General features: G+C 45.9%; 1 protein-coding gene across 1 annotated transcript; it reads right to left on the reverse strand.

Annotated features, from left to right (window-relative positions):
- Window positions 1-1,999: 1,999 nt before the first annotated feature.
- Window positions 2,000-13,790, reverse strand: GLIPR1 (GLI pathogenesis related 1). The gene is made up of 6 exons (XM_075080770.1): window positions 13,211-13,790; window positions 8,680-8,925; window positions 6,047-6,156; window positions 4,321-4,403; window positions 3,120-3,146; window positions 2,000-3,035 (listed from the first exon to the last, which is right to left on the reverse strand). Exons 1-6 carry the CDS (start codon window positions 13,388-13,390, stop codon window positions 2,884-2,886), a joined length of 798 nt encoding a protein of 265 aa, XP_074936871.1. The 5' UTR covers window positions 13,391-13,790; the 3' UTR covers window positions 2,000-2,883.
- Between the last annotated feature and the right edge of the window lie 338 nt (window positions 13,791-14,128).

The following is a 14,128-nucleotide window of genomic DNA, read 5'->3' on the forward strand; positions in this document are numbered from 1 at the left end:
CAGTGCAGGGGAACATAGCTCAACATGGTAGCAGCCTGGCCTTAAATTATATATACTTCCATTGTGCTTTTTCAATTTAGGACCCACACCTGAGGCATCTGTGTAGCTTTTGCATCAAATCCGTAGTAAAACCCTTACAGACTTCAAGGGGTCTTGTCCTTCTGTTGTTACGGAGTGAAAAGGCTTTGCATTGTGGTTGATCTTTTTCAGTTGTTAGGGTTGACAGGTCTCAGGGACTGTTGGTTGGACATTTATTTAAACTGGAAGAATCAAGAAAGCCTACTCATATTCCTGTAGGCGAACACAGTTAAACCAAAGGGTTTGCCTGCTTAGAGTCCATATCTGAATGGTAACTGGCTGCATGGGCTCACTGTTGGTGCTTTCTGCACCTGTTTTCTCAGAGAATATGGCTATACAGTTCTAACACTTGTATAAAAAGTAAAGAATAGAAAACAAAGTGGATTTGGAACGGTGAAAAAGGCTTCTTTTGTGTTTTCAGAACAGCTTGAACTATTGCAAATTATCTCCTTAAACTGATTTTAGAGTTTACAGACTTGCAAAAAAAAGTACCTTAAGGCTGTATTTATATATCAGTGTTTTGCGTTTATCATATGGAATTCATGGGCATATGGCATAAGATAAATGTGGACAACTCAAAGTGGTTTGATCATCAGGAGTTAAGTATCTGGATTTTTGGATGCCCTTAGAATGGGATGCAGTACTTGTTTAGCTTTGATTTTTTTACTTTCAGGCTTTTGTTTGAAAGATACCATGTTGTAAAGTTTTGAGGATATTTTCCTCTAAGCCCCAGTGATTTACAGGGTTTTTAATGAAGCTTTTTTGTGGTATTTCCTTAGAGCTGCTGAAGTATATAGTTAAACGACAATGCTGTGAATGTTTTGAACTTTAACGGCTCTGTGTTTGTTCTGTTTACTCTTCTGGAGACCAAGCACGGATTAAACTAAGCAGGGCAGAATTCCTGCTAAGCTCATTTTTGCTCCCTAGGCACAGCAATGTAGGATCTAACTGCATGTGGCTTCAGTGGGGCAGAGGCAGTGCCAGGCTCCGCGCTGGTGTGGGAGCCCTGTGCAAGAGCGCATACACAGAGTAAGTCCTGCTGCCCATGAGCTGCTTCCCATCCCGTTTTCAGATGGGACCTTGCAGTGTGCGAAGCTTGAGGCTTGGGTCTTGCACAAAAGAGAGTGGCAAAAAGACAAGTGAGGAGGAAAATAGCTGCTCTTTTTAACTGATAGACTCATGGCCTTGCTTTTGCAGTGGGGATTATTTTTTTTTCAAACTCCCTAATCTTCGTAGTTTGGAAGACAGAACTGAGCTTGGCTCTCTCACAAGTAGGTCAGCACAGGTACTGGGACCCTGGTCACTGGAGTGTGGAAAAGAAACTGCTCATCTGTCTGTGAGTGTGACGTCTTGGCTATAGAGGGTCTGTTTATAGAGGCTGTCTGTATATCAATGGCAAAATTTGGAATTTTGTCCCCAGCCATATTTGCATTTTGAAAAATGATTTATTCAGGGAATGCTATGATGCTGAGATGATCCTAGTGCGAGCAGTTAACTACCTGGAAGAGTAATAAGAAACTTTGGGTCCCAGTTCCAGTGTTTCCAGTTAAGAACCACTCCAGCAGTGGGGTCGGGAGTGGATATGCAGAAACGCTGACTGGCTGCAGGGGCAAGACTGCAGAAATGAAGCAGTGAGGGGAACTTTGTGGCTTCCTTACAGCAGTGTGTGTCTGTGCCCTGCAGAGGGGCATGGTGCAGAGGCATCTAACCCCGCCCCCAAATAGATACAGATTGCTGTGGTCCAGCTGTGTGCTGGTGCAGCTCTGCTCTTTGCAGCCTCCGCTCGAGCTGAGCAGCTGCGGTTGGTAGAGGACATGCCCAGCTGAACACAGTAGCAGTCCCCGCTGCTTTCTGCCTGCTCCAGATGTGCAGATTCCAGGAGACTCATCCCTTGGCAGCTGTTGAACCAAAGGCATAACTTACAGGCACAGCATGATTTTATTTGGAGTTTTATGCCATCATTCCCAGCATTGTGTTTCTCAGCATCGTGCAGGTTGGAGCTGAATGTGGGGGTTTTTGTGCACCAGCAGTTAAGCTTTAGGTCATGTTGCAGATATACAACTGCCATACGTGGGAAGCAGGACATAATGATTTATTGTTTGAAATAGCAGTCAAACGCCTGTGCTCAGAAAAGAGGAAAAAGAAAAAAAAAACAGGAAAGATTGTGGTGATACGTAATCATGTCTTGGCTCAGATGACATGTGTTTAAAACCAAATTCTAAGCAAAGAGAAGTACCAGTGGCCCCAGTGCACTGTGGGACTCAGAAGTGCACTGCCTGTCCCAGGATGAAAATGCCAGAGCTCACATGGTCCGAAAGTTATTAGAAAAACATCTAAATGAAAAACCTCTCCAGGCTACTCTGCAGCTTGCTGGAGAACTGTCCAAGGAAAGAGCGCAGTAGGAGCAAGAGAGGTGCAAGCTCTGCCTGGGGCTTTGGCCGGGGCTGGGGCCAGGCTTCTGGGCTGGGCACCCTCCGGCCCTTCCTAAGAAAGTGTGGCAGGCAGCTGCCTGCGCCTCAGTGCGCTGCCTGGGCAGCGTGCTCCCTTACCCGCCAGATCCTGCTCACACTGCTCCACTTTGGAAAAAATAACATCGGTAACTTAGAACCAGTTACTGGTCCTGAGCAATGAGAAGGCTGCTTAGCAGCTCTCCGAGCTGCTGCCTGCAATGAAGATGGTATTTCTGTACTTCTGAATCACTTGTGGGTGCAAACAATGTCTCTGCTGATCTTTGTGCTGCCAGTAACTCACGTGCAGGTAAGGGATGAGTTGGCCTAAGTGCTCTCATGGTCTTATGCATGTGTGTCACTCACTGGCGGGTGCTATAGACTGGTATTTTGGTAGGACCCAGGTGGCCAGAATTGTAAGTACAAGGAGTAACGGCCTTAAAGCGATAACGGTGATGCAGTACTCGTCACATGCAGGTCTGTCCCAGTCTGGATACCATGTGGAATCACCTACGAATAACAGAATTTACTTGTTTTCAAGTATAACTGTGCCAAAGGCAAAAAATGGAAGCAGTAAATCCTGGTGGTACTTACTAATGACTTTGTCACGCTCTGCGTTTTCTGGAGAGAGAAAAGAAGTGATCATCATCAGACTTACACAGCATAAACAATTTGAGCCTAAGCAAAAGGGAATGAAGTGCGAACCTCACCACAGGCTCACAAATGCAGCTATGGGAGCTGCGTGTCTTTCCAGGAAGAAGCAAAGACCCGCTGACTTTGGGAGAGCTCTGCAGCGACTCCCAGGGCTTTGCTGAGGAGCGCTTGATCACACCATGTTGCCTTCTCCCCCCACCAGTGGCTGGCATAGAGAGGACTCGCTCCCCCAGGTGCACTTCACAAGATGACTCTGGGTTTTGCTCAGTGCCTTGCGTTTACGATCCTCAGCCGGTAACTGATGTTAAATGGCCCTGTGAGTCAGGGACTGCCTCTCCTTCCTGCGGTGCTGGTGTTTCAGTGCCACCTTCCCACTCTGTTAGTTCACTGGGGTTGAGTGCTGGGGAAAAGCGTGACCGTCCCCTCGGATCCCCTGGGGCAGATGTCCACAGCACAGTGCCTTGGCCTTCTTACAGGAATTATAGGTCTCCTCTGCACCTGACTCCATCTGGCTATCACAAAGCCAAGGGCAGCTGAATTGGGTGGGCTGCCAGGGGCTCAGGCTGAGCACCACATCCCTGTGAAGGGCTCTCACACCTGCACATGTGCGTGTCAGCCTGGCTCCCTCCCAGTGCTTAGGGGAAAGCAGGTGGGCAGGCTAATGTTCAGTGGAGCGAGCAGCTTTGGCAGCACCATGGCAGCGTTCGCCCCGGGCAGCGGCAAGGTGGGGGCAGGGCTCGCTTGGACCTGCACCAGCTCAAGCTGCAGTTCATGCATGAGGTAGTAACCTGGAGCCCCTGGGAGGGGATGTGTATCCCCTTCTGTGCTCCCATTCCTGCAAGCAGTAACTCCTGGCAGGGGTAATAACACCTTAAACCGCAGCCACAGCATCTCCTGTATCATAGCCTCCAACACCTGAAAAGCAGATCCCATCCCATCAATTCCCAGTGGAGAAAACATGCTCTTTCTGCCCTCCTCCCCCTGCTTTGTGCATCACTGCTCACTTGGCTTCTGACTGCAGTTTTTCAGGCTACATTTGGGAACAGGGGAGCGCCGTGCCTGCCTCCTGCCATTATCTTTTTGTGCGTGCTTTCCATTTCTATGTGTCCTTGGGCATGAGGGATGGTTTTCGTCTACTTACGACACAGCTGGCTGGAACACTGCTCGCCGTTGCAGTCGCTGCACGCTGCTCCCATCTTGTATGGGTGCTCTGGGTAGTTCCCACTGCGAAGGAAAGTAACACTGCTCTCAAACCACCTGGGCTTTTGGCTCAGTATTACCTGCCCACCTCTGATACTGCACCAAACGCAGCTCAGTGCTTCTGCTTTGCTTGGAGCATGGCCAAAGCAAGATTTACAGCATGCCTCAAACTGCCCATAAACACTGAGAGGGATTTTATATGCATGCAATCTTCAGCAGTGCTAAACTTCACGGTAAAACCTCATTACTTTCAGCAAGGTGAGACTTTGCTTGGTCTAACCTGAGGAAAATCCTTTGGAGTAAATTCACTTTAGGAACTGAAATTGTGCATGCATCTTACTTTGGCCCTGGGCAGAGTTGAAAACAGTTGAAGATTAGTTAAAGAAAGAACTTCAGTTGCTGCTTCTCAAAAGCAACAGCTGGACATGACATTACCCCTCTTCTTAGCACACAACAGCCTGTTTGCTGTGTCCTCACGCAGCAGAGAAGGGCCCAGCTTTAAAGCCCTCTCTAGAGCCCCTCGCCTCCCCGGAGAGCACCTGCCTGCTCTGCTGGGTGCTGTCGAGGGTTGAGGGCACCCCTCCCCTTCCCTGTGGGGTCCCTGCCAATGCAGGCCAAGCAATCCAGCATGATTTCGGTCTTCTGCATGATACAGGTATTGGCTAAGGAGCAGACGGAGGAAGGCTTGGCTTGTGTCTTTGGGAGACCCAGGCATGAGGCTCGAGGGACAGAGAGCACCACCTGGCAGTGTTTGGGGCCAGCTTGCCTGTGCACAGGGTTTCTGCACCATCTGGCACAGTGGGGTGCGTAGCAAGTGCTGAGAAGGGAAAGGAGAGGCTGCCCTGGCTGATCAGTGGCTTTTGGCTCGAGAACCGGCAGAGGCAATGGTCCCATGGCCTGTTTGGGCGTGGGGCTTTTGGGGAGAGCGGCAGCTGTGTCATTTCAAGGTAACTGGGTACATATTCTTCAGGGGTGAAGCCTGGACAACAGGAATGCCAAACTTGCTCGAGCCCGTGGGCTGGCAAGGCCTTGGCCCAACATGGTATGCATGTAAAGCTTTTAAAGCTGTACTATGTAGAGTGTGGTGGCATTAATCACCTGGGGAAGGGTAAAAAACCATCAATCCTAGATGCAACAAGTATCCTAGTGACAATGCATATGAAGGACCTCCAGGTAAACTTTTGTCTTGAGGAGCCCCAGCCTCACAAGCAGCCCTCAGCCCCAAACTCTCACGCTAAAGCTCAGACTGCAGCTGCAAACAGCGCACACCTTAATATTTATCCAAACCATAGACCTAGGGGCATAATTCTGCAGGCATGTCTGTAAATATTTTCAGCCTTTGGGCTTGTACTTTGGCAACCATCTGGGGCTGTCTTGGGACTCAGGAGCAAGGGATTAGGTTCCAAATTATCACTTTAGTATTTTCATTTCAGTATTTAAATTCTACCCTCTCTACCAGGGCCAATGCTTTTTGGCTACCATACATAGTCCTCATGTAGCCAAAAAAAGCTGGTTGGTTAGACAGGGGTGTACCTACTTCTCTATTTTGGGGACCATTTCCTCCCACGAAACACATGAATGGATGGACCAATCTAACAAAGTCGCACGTTGTGGGAGGGAAGGGGCAGGACCCCAAACTCTGAAATATTTGTAATGAAAAACCTTACGCCGGCCCGTAGTTGCAGATGAAGTGTGCTGCGTTGCTTATGGAGTAGTACGCCACCCTGGGACAGAAATGGACAGCACAGCCAACCTTGTAGCTTGTAGCCCAAACGATCTGCAAAGACAGATGGGTACACCATGACAAAGGCTTTGCTTCAGCATCTGAAGCGTTACGGAGAAGACCTGCCTTCCTCCGTTTCAAGACAACAAATTGACTGAGGAGCGCTCCTTGGGCAGGCTTCATAGGGGAAAGCAGCAGTGATGGATCTCAAAATCATAGTTTATTCTGAAAAGCACCTGATTGTTTTGCATAATTCACCAGGTGTTTATTAAAATGACTGAAAGAAAGAAGAACTGGCTGTAACAGATAATTTTCCTCTCTTGCAAAGGAGAAGGTAAAGTTTGTCTCCTTTACTTCACGGCAATCCATTAGCTTTGCTACAGCTCCTAGGAGGGCTGGTTGCCCCACTATTAAATCCAGAGAGGACATGTAGGCAAATAGCTGGAAGGCACTGATGTTATGGAAGGCACATGTCCAGGCTGTGGGTCCACCATTTAGCATCATGGCCACGACTAAGATAATCTACAGGTGAGGGTATTACATCGTGTAATGATCCTCTGTCTGCTACAAGCCATTCAGTTTGACCCAGCATTCTCTACCCAGCTCAGACATTACAGTGCAGCCAAATGCTTCAGTCCTGGAAAAACAAACCCTGTGCCAGAAGCAGAGGCGGGGCAAGAGCGCAGTGGTACTTGAGGGCTGTACAACAGCAGCAATGACTGACTACGTGAGAGATGTGGAGAGATCCTGGCAGCACAGGAGATGAGGAAACACTCGCACCTCTGCCAGCTCGGAGGGGAAGCCTGGCCCTTTCTGTTTGTGGCTGTTTGGTGCCAGCTCTGGGGAGATCTGTGCTGGTTTTGGCTGGGGTAGAGTTAATTTTCTTCGCAGTAGCTAGTATGAGGCTGTGTTTTGGATTTGTGCTGAAAACAGAGTTGGTAATAGAGGCATGTTTTAGTTACTGCTGAGCAGTGCTTACACAGAGACGAGGCCTTTTCTTGACTTTTAAAAGCAAATAGGCTGGGGGTACAGAAGAAGCTGTGAGGGGACAGAGCTGCGACAGCTGACCTCAAGTCATCAAAGGGATATTCCACACCACATGATGCCGTGCTCAGCATATAAAGCTGGGGGAAGAAGAAGGAAGTGGGGAACCTTCAGAGTGATGGTGTTTGTCTTCCCAAGTAACTGTTACGTGTTATGGAGCCCTGCTTGCCTGGAGATGGCTGAACACCTGCCTGCCCATGGGAAGTGGTGAATGAATTCCTTGTTTTGCTTGCGTGCATGGCTGCATGGCTTTTGCTTTACTTATTGAACTGTCTTTATCTCAACCCACAAGTTTTCTCACATTTACCTTTCCAATTCTCTCCCCATCCTGTGCAGGGGAGTGAGCGAGAAGCTGGGTGGTGCTTAGTTGTCGGCTGGGATTAAATCACAACAAGGACACACTGCTTGGGCTCCTGAAGGTGTTCTCAGTGCAGCAGCAGAGCAGAGGCTGTTCCCCCAACATCAGCCATAGACAGCTGCATCCCTGAGGATGGTAAAGGACCAAATCACAGGACCCTCCCCCTCCCAGCCGGCCACGGGCTGAGGCACATGCTGGGGATGTGGTTCTGGTACTGCAGTAATTGTACCACAAGAAACTCCTTCATAGCTGGGAAAGAGGGAGAGGAATGAGGGGTTCCCCAAAGGTGCAGACCCAGGGTGCCTCCCAAAGCTGGGCAGATGTAGCTACAGTCACTATCACTGCTGTCTCCAAGTGAGAATAATCTTACTTTCTCATTCTCCCCCATGCAACCATCTGGGCTACTCCTTTACAAACAAGGTGGTAAACAGCACTGCAGCTTAGTGCCAGTTAAGGTGCATTTCACCACAGTTTCCAGATGCTGACTCTTGCTGTGTCCTTGTGAGCAAGTTCGAAAAGCAGCACACTGTCACCTCTCATGGCTCCTGCATCCAAATATCTTCTCTGCAAGAACCTGCACATATCATTCAGACACCCCGCCAACTTCAGCTCATCCCTTCAAGTCCTAAATGCTTATATTTATCTCTGCAGAAAATATTAAATAGCTTCAGGTCAAAATCTAATCCCTAGAGCCAGTGTTGCAAGCCATCCTGCTCTCCCATAGCCGTGGTCAGTTGTTTGGGAATTGTGGTTGGGAAAAATGTGCACGTGATGCTTGCAGAGCTGCAGACATCTCTTCATGTGCTGCTATTTCCTGAGCCCTTGGCATGGCTTGTGGTGCCATGCAGAGGCTGTCTGCCAGAGCTGGGACCTCATCCCATCACACACTGCAGCCCACAGCCGTTGCTGTTGCCTGGTTTTTGGCCACTGCTTGGCTAGATAACTGTTTGATGGCTGTCCTCTTTTCCTCCTGGAAACAAAATACAGCTGGCATATTTAAAAACAAAAATGCAGTGACTCTTTTCCCCCCTAAAATGGGGACATGAGAACATCTCATGCACACAGACAGAAAATAAGACTACAGCACCTGGAAACCAGTTCACTGAATCTTCAATAGAAATCTAGAGTTTCTGTGTCAAAATGGCATGGTTTAGATGGAAAAATGCAATGCCTACCTGTGTATAGTGGCTGCATTGTCCTCTGCAGTTATTGCTGTTGTAATTGTAGGCGCTGACCTCGTTATACCAAGAGGTGATGGCTCCTTGCACAGTAAAAAGAGAATGTGAGCCAGTCCAGAGGTTTTCTCCAACAGGGGTAAATTTGGGGTGAGCCTGCCCTGGATCTCTGAGGTACGTATTATGTTTAAACAGGCATTTCTTTGCCCAAGCTTTTGCGGTCTTTGCCAAATCTGGATCCCAACTCTGCAAAATAAAGACAACTAAAAATCACTATGGTAACTTAGCAATGCAGTAATTCAGAGCAACTTTCTGGAGAAGGTGGGTCTCAGTAGCATATATGCTTCATGGTCATTTGGTATTTGCTTCTGCTGAGACTGGCAGAGCTACATGGTAAATTGGCTTGTAGGTTCATTTCTGATTTGAACTTAGTCACTCATTAAACTTGAAGTTTTTGGGGTGGTGGGTGATCTTGGCTGACTGGTTTGTTGAACACCAAGAGCTGTACATCAGTCAAATACAGTGTTTGGGGTGGAATGTTCATTTCTAGGCTGTGCCAGCCATGAGAGAATGTTAATTTAATTTTAACAGTGAATTTACAGGAAATCTGGAGATTGGGGGGTTACGCTTATCATACCAGTCAGACTGGAGTGCAGCCTCATGCATTAAGGCCACTGTTTCCATGTCAGTTCACAAGCATGCGGCAGTTTTGGGGATGGTTTAAACTCAACCCCTTGGCTTGCATCTTTGTGTTTGTTGGCTTCAAATGTTAGTGCTGAATTCACATTTGTGGAATCACTCATTTACCTGCTATTCAGTCCTACAAAAAGTGGTTATCTAAGTGACTGAGTTATAAAAGTGTCTTTTGTTTGCACTGGAGGTGGTTTCTGGTTTTGCTGGGTTTTCTTGTGCATACAACTTGATTGAGCAAATACAGCATTGTACCTCCTGGAAAATGCAGTACCATGAGTGTATGCCTGTACTGCTGGTTACATTTTGTGCTGAACTATTTTGGACTGGACTTTTTAAAAAAATAAACTTTTTTTATTTGTCCTTATCTATGTCGTGGTTTAGCCCCAGTCAGCAACCAAGCATCACGCAGCCGCTCGCTCACTCCCCCTTGGTGGGACGGGGGAGAAAATCGGAAGAGTTAAAGTGAGGCAACTCATGGTTTGAGATAAAGACAGTTTAATAGGTAACGCAAAAGCTGCGCGCGGAAGCAAAGCAAAACAAGGAATTCATTCACTACTTCCCATGGGCAGGCAGGTGCTCAGCCGTCTCCAGGAAAGCAGGGCTCCATCACACGTAACAGTTACTTGGGAAGACAAATGCCATCACTCCAAATGTTCCCCCCCCCCCTTCCTCTTTCTTCCCCAGCTTTATATACTAGGCATGATATCATATGGTATGGAATATCCCTTTGGCCAGTTTGGGTCAGCTCTCCTGGCTGTGCCCCCTCCCGGCTTGTGCACCCGGCAGAGCACGGGGAGCTGAAAAAGTCCTTGGCCAGTGTAAGCGCTACTTAGCAACAGCCAAAACATCTCCACATTATCACCACTGTTTCCAGCAAAAACCCAAAACATAGCCCCATACTAGCTACTACGAAGAAATTTAACTCTATCCCAGCTGAAACCAGGACAATCTACATGGATGAAAATATCTCTATTGTTCCTGAAAACAATAGAATCACTGAGAATTTGTTTTGAATGGATCAAGAACCATGACTAAGGAAAAGGGCTTAGAGGTTGTTAGATTTTATGGCTATGTTTTACGTAATATAACTGTTTTGTGCCACAGATAAGCCTGAAAGATTTGTGTATTGTTTATGATACCACTAAGTAAATAAAAATTGCAAGATCATACCAAAATACATTTATAGAGATTTGAAAATAGTTTGTAACCTATGTCTTCCATTTGTTCCTATGGCTAACATTTGGGGAGGGGGTGTATTTTCCCACAAAACTAACACATAAATAATTTGCCTAGGAACTCGGGGTATCTAATATTAAAGGTAAACTTGGGACAGGGGATCTTATTTCAAGTAAGCAGTTGGTATTTCCTTAGATGACAACTTTTAAGGATAATTAACAAAACCTGGCACTGTACATAAGTTATCTCCAAGTCCTAACATTACTGCAAGTTAAGATAGAGGCTGCAGTTTACATCTTGGCAATGCTCTGAGGCTGCAAGGAGAAGACCATGATGAAAGATGTATGACAGTGGTGGATGCACCTTAGTGCTTCACAATCTTGTTTTTCACACTCTGCTTTTTAGGAGTCCACACATCTCTTTTCTCCTTCATCCTATAATAGTATTAATAATAAGTTTAAAGTTCCATAAAGGAATACATAATAATAACTTTAAAGGTAAATTAATAAGTTTAAACGTACTTTCTTTTTTGTGTGTGAATGCTTAAACTGGCTGCAAGTTGAAAAAACAATGTGCAGAAACTGATAGTTCAGAGTGCTCTCTAGTTTCACTATAGTTGTACTCCTTATTTGCTTATGAAACTGCATTTATGCAAAAAGATTGGACTAAACTGCATGGGGAAGAATGCACAGGACAGGTAGGTTTGCATATAGGTATCCTTGCTGCTTGAGGAAATAGTAATTACAAATATTTTTTTCCCATGAACTATTTCTCAGTTTTGGTTTTATAACTCAGATGAGTTGCTTGCTGATTTACAGAGGGAAAACTGAATGTATGATAAGTGAAAAGTGATGCAAAGCAGCAGTGAGTGAAAGGAGACTGTTGTGAAGCTCCAATTCAGCTGGTGAGACTCTTTCTGCTGGTTTTGAAGAGCCTTGGAACAGACCTAAGCAATGCTTTGGGTAAATGGGAAAGGAGTCACCTTTGTCAAGTAAAAAAAGTTAGATCAGCATTCTCATTTTATAATAAATGTATTTTAAATATAGATGGTTGGGCTTTGTTACTTGCAGTTAAAGGAGTTTCTGTCTTGTATTTTCTTTTAAAAACTATTTTTCCAGAAGGTGGAAATGCCCTGAGTTCATAGTCTTCATTTTTACGTATCTAGGTGGACAGTTATCAAGAGCAAACAGGAGTTCCCTGTGAAATGAAGAAATCATCTTTTCCTCATTTTTGAAGTGCAAAAGGCCATTCAAAAATGAAGAAATAGGCTGTTTTCAATTCCAGTGCTTTTACTTTCATAATGGATTTTATCATGTATTGTACTGCTTTCTCCAAATTAAATTCTTCCTGGGAGAGGTCATACCTCAGACTAGGGTTTCTGCAGTGTTTTGAATGAAACTTACCATGATTTAATTCTTTTTTATTTGTAATAATCTTTATCTGTTTTTTTTGTTTCTTAAGCCCTTTTTTTTCAGATTTCAGGTCTTCACGTTTTTCAAATGGAAAAATTAGGCACAATTTAAAAAGATGAATAATGCTCTTTTAATATGTCATAGCAAGATTTTGTTAGCGTAGGCACAGTAAAGCAATTCAGAAAACGGAGTCTGGAGCAATATGTACTGGAAGTTCAGGATGCCCAGCTGAAGAAAGCTGAAGTAAAAGACACATCCAGAAGAGAAACTAAATTATTTCCTGTCAGGCTTGCAACTCGAGCTTGCTCTCTGCTCACTTACCCCTCCCTAACGGGAACTTCTTTTTTAGTGTTTGACAACCAGAAGTGGAACTTCAGTCGGGGTGTTGCTAATTACAGGTGTGGTTATGTTCTCTTCTGGCAATGCAAGATAGTAAGAAAGAGCTACTCAAGCTACTGGGATTGAACATCTCACAAATCGGAGATGGGCCTGCCAGGCAGAAGCCCAGGTTTCTGCACCCATATACAGCTTCTTCCTTGCAGGGTGTTCCTTGTGCCACCCAGCAGGGAGACAAGCGTCACGAGCCGTCTGAAGTGAGAGGTGGCCACTTTTGGGCATATTTTGAATCACAACAGGCTGTCTTTTGCTCGGTGATTGCAGACACTGCCCCCCAGTGTGGCCAGGGAGAAGGCAGGGGGGCACAGTGGTGCAGGGCCTGATGCCTCCAGCACTCGCTCCTGCTGCTCTTGTTGCCTTTTGGCTTCCCCTGCAGGCCCAGCACCTAGGAACAGCTGCTCTGTTGGCTCAGTCCGACAGCCTCACAAAGAAACCTTAGAGAAAGCTCTCCCATGTCATTTGGCAACAGGCTCTGCTCTTGCCGACTCAAGTATGAAAGGTTGTGCTTAGGTCTGCACATAAATTACACTCCGGGCTGTTGAGCTGCAGTGCCTGGGAACGAGGAGGCTTTTCACAGCACAAAACAACAGCATTAGATTGAGGGTTGAAATCTTGGGTTTCAAATGAGGAAATTAAGCCACGAGAAACTATACACATACCCGATCGTATAAAGCCATGTGATACTCAGAGCCTTTTTCTCTGCTTTAGAGAGAAGTAGCTCTTATGACCACAGCAGGTTGGGGTTTTTTTTGTTTTTCTTTTTTTTTGCATGTGATCACAAAAACAATCTTTGAGAACTGTAAACACCATCACAATGCTACACACTTGCACGTAAGTCGTGAAGATCCCCTTACCATGTAGAGCATGTTGCTGGCTGGTGGGTTCACTCCAGACCGGAATCTGTTATGGGTTTGCACACATTCCTCAATAAACTTTGGATCTCCAACATCAGGCAGTGCTGGTGGTTCATAGGAGTCAGAGCAACAACAGAAGTGCAGTAAAGCCAGCACACAAGCAAAAGATCTGCTTGTCATGTTTCTCAGCTTCTGGTCTTCCAGCTTTAAGAGCAGAGTGTTTCAGCTGTATGAGGTGGTTTTAGCTCCACCAGCAGCATTTGGCTTGGAAAGCTTGTGGGCTGGACTTATCTTAGCCATGGTAATTAAAGATGGCATCGGTCACAGGAAATGAGTCATACTGCAGGAGCGTTGCTATGAGAGTAAGGAAATAAAGCTACAAGTACACATCAGAGCTGTAGCAGCATTGTCTCTCTCTTTTCGTCTTCTTTCTTTAATTGTGGTGAGCAAGCTTCTTTTCTCCTGTCCTTTGGGCTTTTTTGGTTTTCTTTCTTTGGCCCCCACCATCCCATCCATAGCAATCACTAGGGATTGACGTGAAGTTTTGGATAAATTTTCTGCTTTTCATGAAAACAGCACTGCTGTTAAGGCTGTTACTCTGAGCCAAAATGCTGTGAAAAATAATTGATTTGAACTATAACTTTTACTACATTATGAACAGTCACTCTGGTCATACATCAAGTTATTGGAGGGGTAAGTTTGGCTGAGAACTGCAATTTAAATATTCTGTAGTTATTGATGTTTTTTTCTTGTAATCGCATGCTTGTGCTATGTGTTGCTATGAATTTCTCCTTCCAAGCTTTAGCAATTCATAATTCATGCCCTGTAATCCAAGCCCCCAGCAAAGTTGGGTGGTATGAAGGTTGGTGCTGACTCATGCCAGGTGCCCAGCACCCACACTGGGATTCACAGCCCAGA

This window comes from Phalacrocorax aristotelis, chromosome 1 (assembly GCF_949628215.1).
Source record: "Phalacrocorax aristotelis chromosome 1, bGulAri2.1, whole genome shotgun sequence".
NCBI lineage: Eukaryota > Metazoa > Chordata > Aves > Suliformes > Phalacrocoracidae > Phalacrocorax > Phalacrocorax aristotelis.